We start from the raw sequence: 11,105 nt of genomic DNA on the forward strand, positions 1-11,105 counted from the left end.
AAAAGACAAGTTGCTGACAGAAAACAAATCAAAAGTTCAAAAGCTTCAAACATCAAGCTATACAAAAAAAAGTTTTCTGAAGTTCTCTCTGGCCTTTCAGAAGAACAAAAATGTAATCAAACTATTTAAAGTTAAATGTTGTTACACATACATTTATAATCTTCACACTGCAGACAAATAATAATTCATGTCATTTGCAGAAAAAAGCTTTTCTGGTCCACTTTCTGCCTCTGCAAGAAGAAAAATGCACAGAAATAAGTCGAACATGGCCGAAGTTGCCCGATAATATAAGTCGGATGATACGTGTTTATAGTGACAATTGAGAAATCTTGTGTATATACGGTATAAATACATTGTATGTATATTTACATTAATTTTATCAACTCGGAAATGGACTCTACATTGTTCAGAAAGTTTAGTTTGAGGGCCTTTTTGGCCCTTAGCTGCATAAATTTTGGCCTTGCTAATAAAAAAATCAGATTAAAGATATACAAAATTCACCATGACCAACCTTATATAAAACTTAAGAAACCCTGGGGACGAGGTTGGTATCCTTCCACTGGCATCCAAAATAATCGTCTCCTCGTCGGCAAAGCACGGTAAGAAAAAAAAGAATTTACGGCAAAACATTACCTCATTATTTCCCAGAAATTAAAATGGCGGCTGAACTAAAAAGTAGCACACAGAGTAGGAATTGTAATAAGAAACCAAAACCTATCTTAATTAGCAAGCTCGATCTCCCAGGGGACAGTATATATAGTGCAGTCTTTATCCCACATGAAGATTCTGTAATAACTGTTTCGTCAGACAAGTAAGTGACTTTATTACGAAAAGTTTCGTTTTGTTTTAGCAGGAATTTTTTGTTAAGTGACACTGACTAAATGCATGTTCTGGAGCACCGGTGCCTTTCTTAACGGCTTGTGACAATCTTCGTCTGTAAAATTAGGGTTGATTGAGAATAATATGTAGATGATAAAGACATCAGTCTAAAAAAAGCCCTGTCTAATGATGTCAAACCCATTTCGCTACATAACTATATAGTTTTACTCTAGCTACATCATCTCTTAAATAAATCAACTTGGTAAAACCCCTCATAATGGAGCAAGGTATTTTCTAGTAGGCATAAGTGAAATGAATTTATTTTAATGTAAGATTCATTAAAATTACTTCTGTAACCTCTATCCAATGGTCTTAGTACATGACAATGACCTCCTCTCTAGCAAAGAAGACTTCAAAAAATAATTTATTTTCAACATTCAAGTAGATACTTGAATGTTGAAAATTAATTATTTTTTGAAGTCTTCTTTTCTTAAGTCACAGTGCTCAATACATTGAAGTAGAGCAGCAATATATTCAGGTATAAAGAAAACAACAGAATTTTTGTTTGTATTAAAATTTCATGCTGCTGTAAGGGCAACAATCCTCAGCAAATCCGTACATTCTGTTTGTAAACGTAAACTGCACATAACTACACCATCCCAGTTTAAAACGCTTTGACCCTGTCTGTAAGCTGTAGGTACTGTTTGCAAACAGAACATTGCTACGCCATCTCGATTTAAAACGCTTTAAACGTGTTAAAAAAAGCAATTTTTTATAAAACATTCACAAAATTACCTGTTATGAGTCTTTTAAGAATTTTGGCTTAACTTTTTGTTGTATTGCTCCTGAAATAAGAATTTAACAAATTATTGTCACTTCTTGATTATTATATATGTGGGTATTGATTTTCTTAAATTTTATCTATAAAAATATTTTGCAGGTACGTAAATCCGCGATTTGGCCATAATACAGTTTCTGAAATTAGTATTATTAAGGAAGAATAAATAATTCTGCCATAAACTAGTTCTTATAACCCCTTCTCCCTTATATTTTAAACTCAGCTGTTTAGGTGACTATATTATGCACCCTTTTATGAGAATAAAAAAAATTCTAAGCAAAGAATTTTTTAATCTAATTTATTGTATTTGCAGTGAAAATATGGTGTTGTAATAAGTATAAACTGCACCTTTTAAGGATATTGTAAGGGAAAGTGAGCATGATTTTTTAAGTCACAATATCTTCTTCACATTAATTTAATATATTTGTGACTCATAAATATATATTTATGAGTGTTTAAATGCACACATATATAGATCTTCTTCCTACAGTTCTCTGGTTTGTATTGCCCATAGTTAGTTCACCATTTTCACATATTTTACGTTGTGAGCTATGCTATGTATATATATATTTTGTTCACGCTTATTAATATTATATAGAGATGTGTTATTACCTTGGCTTTGTTGTTGCTTATATTATATATGTGTTCTACTTTCATTTCATGCTTGTATATATTTTCAGCTATTACTATATATAAATGTTTTGTAACTTTTGTCCTATCTACAGCAATAGAACTGTACTCTACAATGATGAGTTTTTATGTGTGAGTTTAAAAATATATAAATATTTGGAAAGATCTCAACATTTTCTATAGGTTGATATAAGTTTTTCGTGTTAAAATGAAAAGTATATACCTTGAGTGCATTAATTTTTTGCGAGCATTAAATCTCGCGAATTTTGCAATTTAATGGGCTAATTTGCGAAATTTTGTGCTCGTGAAATTTTTGAAAAAGGCCAATTCGCGAAAATTAATGCTCACAAAATTTTTGAAAATGTTGATTCACAAAAATTAATGCTTGCAATATTTTTAATTTTTCTAATTTTATTATTATTTTTGACGCGTTTGATGATGAGCGAGGTGACTAAACTATTTTTATATTTACTGAGTTCTTCTATTAACTTAATACATTAAGCTCTAAATTGACCACAACTTGTTCTACAATTTCAATTCTTCTCCACGTAACCATGGTTTTTAAAATATTATGTGAAATGATATATCTTATCATTTAGTATATATTTACCTGTATGGTTAAATCGTATCTCAGGTTGACCATATCTCATTTGCCTTTAGAAACTTAAAAGAAATCAAACCTTGTATCAACTTTTTCCTTTGTTACTTGTCCATTCTCTACCTCGTCCCCAGGGCTTCTTCTCTCTCAAAAAAAAAATCAGAAATATTTTCAAAAAAGGCAAGGAGCCCTGAAAATGAGGTTGGTCCATTCTACCATTCGCGAAAATAAATGCTCGCAAAAAATTTCACATTCATCCATTCCCGCAAAATTAATGCTCGCAAAATGTAACTTTTTTCGACTCGCGAAATTAAATGCTCACGAAAATTAATGCACTTAAGGTACACCGGATTTATAAGGTGGAGAAAATTTGACCCCCTCCTTCATGTCGATTTTTTTTTACAAATTCACTGAATTTTTTTCCCATCTTCTTGGATCATCTTATCCGGGAGGGATGTATCTAAAATGGTTTTTCGATTTTTTTCTTAATTCTAAGTCGTTTTGTTTAAATTTGCCTTTTTTTCCGAAATTCAACTCTTTGTAACTTATATTTTTCACAACTTACACCATAACTTTTGTCAGAGTTATCAAAGCAGAAAAACGAAAAACCATTCAGGATATATTATTCAGCTTGATTTTAAACCAACTCTCCTACGAGAGGTTAACTGCTTATGTAAAAGAAAGTCGAAATATAAGCACTATATACTTTATGAAAAAATTAACACAGAGAAAAAAGAGCTTTACAAATGTTCAATGATAAACAACTTGCTGCATGACTTCGCTAAAATCACCATAGTATTGATCACTTTATGAGCGCTGCTTGCAGGTTTTATTTTGAGAATGATAAGGAACTTTATTCAAATATTCTTTTTCTTTCTGTATGCACGTGTTTAGATTTTAGTAAATATGACTGAAAACAAAATAATAAAGAGACTTTAATTGGTTGATTCGAAGAGACTTTAATTGGAGGATTCTGTATTTTCAAAACAAAAAACAAACGAAAATAGATATATCAAAAATAATTTGGTTCACAGCAAGTGTCATATGGATACCCTGAAGTTGTTCTCAATTACATAGGAGAGTTGGCACCAGGTGATATCGTCAGAGAAATTCGGGAGGACGCATTTGTAGTAAGCTTGGAAGAATTTTGTGAAGCTATAAGTATATATTCCTAAAGTTGATGTAGCTGTGTGTATATTATGTATATACAAAATAAATATAGAAAATAAATAAACTTGTTTTTTATTGGAGTGAAAACCTTGAGGCTTGTATAACCCCCTCGTTTCTGTGGAATCTGTCCTGCCCTTTTTTTATTTGTTGTCTTTTACAAAGCCTTCTTTTCATTTTAGTGTCCTCTCTAACAGCCCATTCACTGTTCTTGATCCTTTCTTTGTCAATAACGTGCCACGTTGAACCGATAAAGTTGGTGTGTTTATTTCAGCCATTTCAAATAATTTTTCTGTGGTATAGTTCAACCCAGAGTTATACACGCATACACTCAAGCTCAATGCCTAGCTCAATGCTGGAGATGTCTCCAGAGGAGGCACATATTGTTCTTTTCAACACAAACTCCACAACAGGTGATTGAATGACTCATTCGCATTTTGATTGGAGACATTTTTACATCCTTCTAAAAAAGACTTGTCCGCAAGTCTTTTAAATATTGGAGTAACTGCATTCACAATAGCATTGGTGAAGGTGATTTTGTGGGCTTGATGTTTAGGACTCAGTTGTAATATCTCGCTGGTAGCTGCACCAACTGCATCCTCCTTTAGCGCAATAATCATGCTGTGGATGTTCACGTGTGTTGAATAATGTTTGAGAATTGCCCAAGTCTCCTGGGACATTTTCTCCATAAAAACGTTGAATGGCTCAATTTTGGCAATAGTCAATCATCCATTCCCACTATTTCCTTTTCCATCTTCAAGTTTCTTTATATCTTTGGCAAGTTTTCTCAAGTTCATCCTTATTGTGTTGTGACGTGATTGACATTTTTTTCTCATTCTTATTTTCGCAGGGGAATCAACAACCTTTTTCTTACATTTCCTTTTTTTTCAAATGTGGTGTGGATTGCTGTGATAGCTAGACAATTGCAAATGGGTGTAATTGTTATTTTTTAAGTGATTGTCTATTTTTACAACAAAATTAACAAAACAATTGTCCTAATTCCCGAAAAAAAGCATCAATACAGAAGATAATTACTTATATTTTTATCATGTCGGTTATAACAGCTGGCCATAGGAAAAAAGCTCATTCGTTGGTGTAATACCCATAAGCAAAAAAATTTTTTGAAAAAAAATATTTTTTTTCCTTACTATAACCTTAATTTATATCATTGTTGGTCGTTTTTGTTGTTATTTTTAATATTTCAATTAAAAGACATTGTGATATTTGGCAGAGAAGGGTGAGGATGCTGGAGCTATAGCAAAAAAACACGCAATAGAAACTCTTCTTGTCGTGTACACGAAATAAAAACACTATTTTACAGCCAATACAACTTCTTCATGTTTCTTCTTTCCCTCTTTTTACAATTTCTTTTTACACACATGCACCTGAACTATAATCACCATACTCTTGTAAATACTTGTAAATACAGCCCATAATTCAAAACTAAATGTAGCCAATAGTATTGGCAATCCAAATAGGCCAATTGCTTTCCACCACTGGACAAAAACCTTGTAGATTAATGGCAAAATGGCAACCCACCAGGAGCTTCAATTAAAATTAGCTGAACTATATTTATTTATGAAGGAGTCATTAAGTATATATAGCTTGTATGTTGTAGTTGTCAACAATACGCCTTAACTAAGGGTTTCTTTTTATATTAGAAGTATCAGAGTTTGGATACAACGACAGAATGGACAGTTTTGGCCAAGTATTTGTCACTACATGCCAGGTATATTTAAAAATGATTTAAGTTGTAATTTTTTTTTAATTGCTAATCTTTGCTATAACTACAACATTTGATTTGATTTTAAATGAATAAATCGTGTAAAATACTTTGTTTTTTGTTGCATCTGACATAGCAACACCGAACAGCATGCATGCCAAACAAATAAAGCATAAGCAAATTGTTGGTTTTTGCACCAAATACCAAGAACAAGAAGTCAGCCCTCATAACGATAATTGTATGGTATCTAGCAGCTATATAAAATCACAATCAGAAAGCATGTAAAAGATATTGTTCTTTAATGCCTTTTTTATATTTAAAAAAAGTGTAAAAATTTACACCTATATTATATATATAACTTTCGTATTTGTTAATTGCAGAGGCTGGGACTTGCTTAGATTATAACAAAGAGAGTGGGAAAGTTTTCGTTGGTCTATCAAATGGAACAATTCAGGTAAAACCTTTAACCAACGTCTTCATTTTAGAGTAGCAAATATGAAGCTATACATTAATAAGAAAGCTACACTTAATAAGCAGTCTAACATTAAATTTGCATTCATGGCTTTAAAAATGTTGGTTAAAGGTCGCTGTGTGACACCATTTTATTTGTATTATTATATACAGGTAAAATAGAACTTTCTTTATTGTTAAAACTGTAAGGAAAGTTCACTGTGGGTTATAAACACCTCCATGTCCATCATTATGAACTTGGTAATATAAAACAAAGTGGACATATGGTGCATTAAGAAGAGTTTCCTTATAAACAAAAAAAACTCACTAATATGTTGTAAAATTTTGAAGCAATATTATCCAACAGCTTTAAAGAAAATCCTGTTTTTAACTAACTCACAATATTCTGGTCCCAACATTCGGCATTTTTGGTCCACGAAATATGAGCAGTCGGGATAGATATTTTTTTGTGCCATGATGTTAGAGCAAAGCCCTGCAGCTTAATGATATCATTAGAAAAAGTAGGTAAAGGGTTAATCAGATTGCATTGTTTTCTTGTAATAGGAATACAGTTTGTCTGATGATTGCAACAAATTAAATCTTGTTCGAAATTATATAGGTAAGTTTCAAAGCCAATTTGCTCTTTTTAGACGAAAAAGCAATTTTAGCTGGATTTTTTTATGTATCTTAGCACACAATAAAAGAGTTAGAAGCATTGTATATGCACTGGATTATAACTGGTTGCTGAGCTGCAGTAATGACAAGCAGTTTCAGTGGCATTGTACAAAAACTGGCAAGAGGATTGGTGGATACACTGCAAAAGCTTCATGTACTTGCTTGCAGTATCTATTCTATATTATTATTGTTGTTGTTGTTGCTGATGTTGTTGTTGTTGTTGTACTTTTTGTTGTTGTTGTTATCTGATTAGGTATCGTTATTTTTGCTATTGTTGCTGTTCTTGTTGTTGTTTATTATTAGTGGGTTGTTTGGTTGTTTTTGTTATTTTTGTTTCTGTTCTTGTTGTTGTTTTGAGTTAAATGCTGTACACTTATAGTGTCAGAATGCATTACTCTGTGTGACAATTCAGTTAAGGCATTTTTTTAATAGGAGGGGCATGTATTTTAGCTTTCAAAAGATCATGTGAAAAGAACAGTATTGAAGCTCACTGAATTTTTACTGGTTCTTACAAAAATGAGTCTACAGAGCATGAGTGAAAGGATGCATTTTTGAACGTCATTAATTTCGGCCTTTTTGAAAAATTAATAAGCTAATTATGATAATAAAAATATATAAAAAAATTCAATGTGCTTGGAATTTAATTTCCATTGAGGTTAATAATTTCGTAAAGATGAAAAGGTATTGAAAAAGGGAAGAAATTAAATTTACTGAATATGTGAAGAAAAAAAGGAAAAACCTTAACGATTGTTGAAGATTCGATATGACCTCAAGTTACGCGTTTATGGGTGACTTCTCTGGTGAAATACATGTGCTGAAATTATCTGAAGATGGTTTGAAACCAATCACAGTTTTGAAGGGCCACTCAGGTAATTCTATTATTACCCTTTTTTTTGTCGAATAAAAATTAAACATTTCTGGGAGGAATTTATTTTAGAAGAGCATTTATTACGAAAATGAGTTGGAACTTCTTTATTTTCTCACTACCAAGATTATCCCCATCACAATCAACAATGTCCATTTTTCGGACGTATTCTTTATCTGGGGTTGTAGTTAACTGGTTTCCTTTGTCTTCATCAAATCAGATGTATAGCTGCCATGTGAAGTCTTCTCTTCCAGAAGGCGGTTACTTGAGAAAACACAGTTTCTTTTTTGACAGATTTTTATTTTATAGTTCGTTCGCAAACATTTTTTTTTTCGGCTTGATGCATCGTTTTCTCAGCTAACATGTGTTTCAATGTTTTAGGTAGCGTTCAATGTCTTACGTGGGATGCTGAGAAAAAGTGGTTATACTCGGGAAGTTTCGATAAATCCGTGATAGTATGGGATATAGGCGGACAAAAAGGTTCAGCTGTTGAACTGCATGGTCACTTGTAAGCTCTGTTTGCACATTTGATGCTCTGTTTTGATTTTGTAATTTGAATGTGCTGGCAATTATTGGCAGAATATCTACATAAGCAGGTGTTTTTGTTTTTTAGATCTAGAGTTCGAAGTATTGGTCTTGCCAGTCATGCAGATCGACTTTTTAGTGTTGGTGATGATCAAGACTTGACAGTGTGGAATACCAGATCAGAAAGAAAAGAGGTGATGTCAGCTATTTCATATCCTCAAGTAGTTTATTTAATAACTCATTTCTGTTTTGTTTAATTGGAAGAGTTGTGTGTGTTGTGTTTTCAGACACCCACATGGTCACAAAGCGATATGTGTGAAAAATGTGCTTCGCCCTTTTTTTGGAATTTCAAACAGATGTGGGATCAACGAATTGTTGGCGTCAGACAGGTAAGGGGATTTTCGTATTGTTTACTCATTACCAGTTTCTGAAGGTGCTGTATTTATCTATTTTGTTTTCAGCACCATTGTCGAAGGTGTGGTCGGGCAGTGTGTCATAACTGCAGCGATAAAACATCCGTGTTACCTCAGATGGGATACGAATTCGATGTCAGATTGTGTGAGGAATGTTACGACAAGATAGAAGACGAAGAGTAAGTGAAGATAAGATTATGAACTTTTTTTCCTTAATCCTTTGCTTTCAGTGCAGAAACTAGCAAAAATCTATTTTGCTAAATTTTCCAAAAGCATCGATTCGCAAAAGTTTATGAACAAGAAAAAAATGCTACTTTAACTCGCGTAGAGGGAGAAAAATTCTAAAATTTACAATGTTTTTTAACTCCAAGCGACGAATTTCTCCATTCGCAAATTTTTTTACACATAGTGTGCAGTGGGACCTCTTTAAAGCGGACACATACGGGACCAAAGATTGTTTTCGCTTTAGAAAGGTGTCCGCCTTGAGAATTTTTGCTTATTTTAGCAAGAAACGAGTAAAAATTCTAATTCAAAAACGGAAATCCGTTAGGGATGCCCATGTTACTTGCCCAGTGTCCGCTTTAAAGAGGTGTCCGCTTAAAACTGTCCGCCTTGGAGAGGTTTTATTATAAGAGTTTATTAAGAAATCGTCTAGGAGTCTATGTTTCGTCAGTCTTAAGGAAGTGTCCACTTTGAGGATATTGCGTCTTCTGTACGTCGTACAGAACACGTTTTTCGTACAAAACAACGTTACAACGCAACAAAATGGTTGTTTTTTATTGGAGGTGAGTCGAAGTTCTCTATGCTATGTGGGAAAGCTGAAAAGAATTATTTCAGTTTCCTATTTCCGCTCAAAAGTGTGTGTATGTAAATAGGACTGAGATATGACCAATGTTCCGATGAGTTCATATTTTTATTTTTTCGTTTTCAGGAAAATTTCGACATCTACATTTCATGATCTCAAACACGGCATCGCTCACCTAAATATCGACCTTTCGAAATCCCGCATGCTAACTTGTGGTGTGGATAATATGGTGAAGGTACGTGCTCTCCCCCTCTTGTTCTTACTGCTTTCTTCTGCGTACCGGAAAAACAATACCAATGATTTTTTATTTTCAGATATGGGATATTCGAGAACTTCTGGACGAGGGAAGATAAACTACTTTATTTTTATTTTTATTATTTTTTGTGGAATTTTTCTCGTCTTTTCTTCTATATTTCTTAGTTTTTCTATATATTTTTATTTTTTTCTGGACGCATAGAATGTTAATTTTAAATAGTACCATCGCGTAGTTATTGTTAGCTGTGCGTGGTGTCCTCTCCCGTGTTTGTTGTGTCACCCTCCCCCATATTGATTAAGCTCTTTGTTTGAGCTCCGTCACCTGTGTGTTTCATAGAAGAATGTAAGTCTTCGTGTGGAGTGTCTTCAAAAGCAAAAAGATTCTTTATCATGAAAATAGTCAAATCTCTAAATCTCTATCCTCTCTCATGTTTAATTCTTTTAATGTTGGATACGACAGGATTGCATCTTACCGTCTTTTTTTACGGCGGATGCAAGTTAGCGTCGTTTCTTTAACTGTCAATATGGACGCTGAAACTCCTAGGCGCTTTTGCGCATATCGTTTAACGGGAAACTCCTTGTGTTTACATTTTTCCCTAGAAGTTTGGGCATTCGTTTGTACCTAGATATTTTTTTCGTTTAAAAGTTGTAGAAGTTAGCTTAAAAACGCGAAATACAGGCAAAAAAATAAAAAATTAACACCCTATTTTTTTAACACCCTAGTATTATTCAAACTCTCTAATTCGAATTTTAATGTTGAGTTAAAAACATTTGTTCAAATTACGGGATAGTGCACATTTCGTACTTAAAATGTCTTAAAAAGTCTTTTTAGAATGATTAAACCAGAACAAATAACTACAGCATTCGAATTTCGATGAGAATATGGTGGTCAGTTAACACGTGGTTAAAAATTACTTCAAATTTCGTTCTTATACACCTTGTTTAAACAGGGTTGTCACGCCTTTTCAAAATTTAATTCTCCTGAAATTTAAAAAAAGTCTCCTCAAATCTCCAAAAGTTGATTTTTGAACAACTCTTTTCTGTGGCCCTCCTGGATTTGTTACGAACGTTACAATGGGTGGGAGGTGTTAAAAAATGGCTAATTTGGGTGTTACGTAATTATTAAATGGACATTCAATATTTTAGGAAAAATATTATATGTCCTTGGATGTCCCCTATTTTTTTATGAAAATACTGTTATCCTCAAAAAATATGGTAGAAAATTCTTGAACCTTGTATAAGGAAATTAACATTTCGCTTATCTATTTTTATCGTAAGTTTCCATCCTTAGTTGATGTAAAATACTTCACTGTCCATATAATTACAAGAAAAACATTTGATA

At 32.8% G+C, this 11,105-nt stretch overlaps 1 protein-coding gene across 1 annotated transcript; it reads left to right on the top strand.

Moving 5' to 3' along the window:
* The first annotated feature begins 558 nt into the window (after positions 1 to 558).
* Positions 559 to 11,105, top strand: LOC130636153 (WD repeat and FYVE domain-containing protein 2-like). The gene is made up of 12 exons (XM_057445782.1): positions 559 to 811; positions 5,714 to 5,781; positions 6,156 to 6,229; positions 6,790 to 6,844; positions 6,917 to 7,067; positions 7,657 to 7,769; positions 8,147 to 8,273; positions 8,379 to 8,484; positions 8,578 to 8,679; positions 8,752 to 8,882; positions 9,635 to 9,743; positions 9,823 to 11,105. Exons 1-12 carry the CDS (start codon positions 657 to 659, stop codon positions 9,859 to 9,861), a joined length of 1,230 nt encoding a protein of 409 aa, XP_057301765.1. The 5' UTR covers positions 559 to 656; the 3' UTR covers positions 9,862 to 11,105.

Source organism: Hydractinia symbiolongicarpus, chromosome 3 (assembly GCF_029227915.1).
Source record: "Hydractinia symbiolongicarpus strain clone_291-10 chromosome 3, HSymV2.1, whole genome shotgun sequence".
NCBI classification, from domain to species: domain Eukaryota; kingdom Metazoa; phylum Cnidaria; class Hydrozoa; order Anthoathecata; family Hydractiniidae; genus Hydractinia; species Hydractinia symbiolongicarpus.

Excerpts from the sequence above, each read along its gene's own strand:
- LOC130636153 (XM_057445782.1), top strand. The coding sequence starts at position 657 with ATGGCGGCTGAACTAAAAAGTAGCACACAGAGTAGGAATTGTAATAAG. Across the intron at positions 6,230-6,789 it reads TATCAAATGGAACAATTCAG|GAATACAGTTTGTCTGATGA; the intron begins GTAAAACCTTTA and ends TTCTTGTAATAG. Across the intron at positions 8,680-8,751 it reads GAATTGTTGGCGTCAGACAG|CACCATTGTCGAAGGTGTGG; the intron begins GTAAGGGGATTT and ends TTTTGTTTTCAG.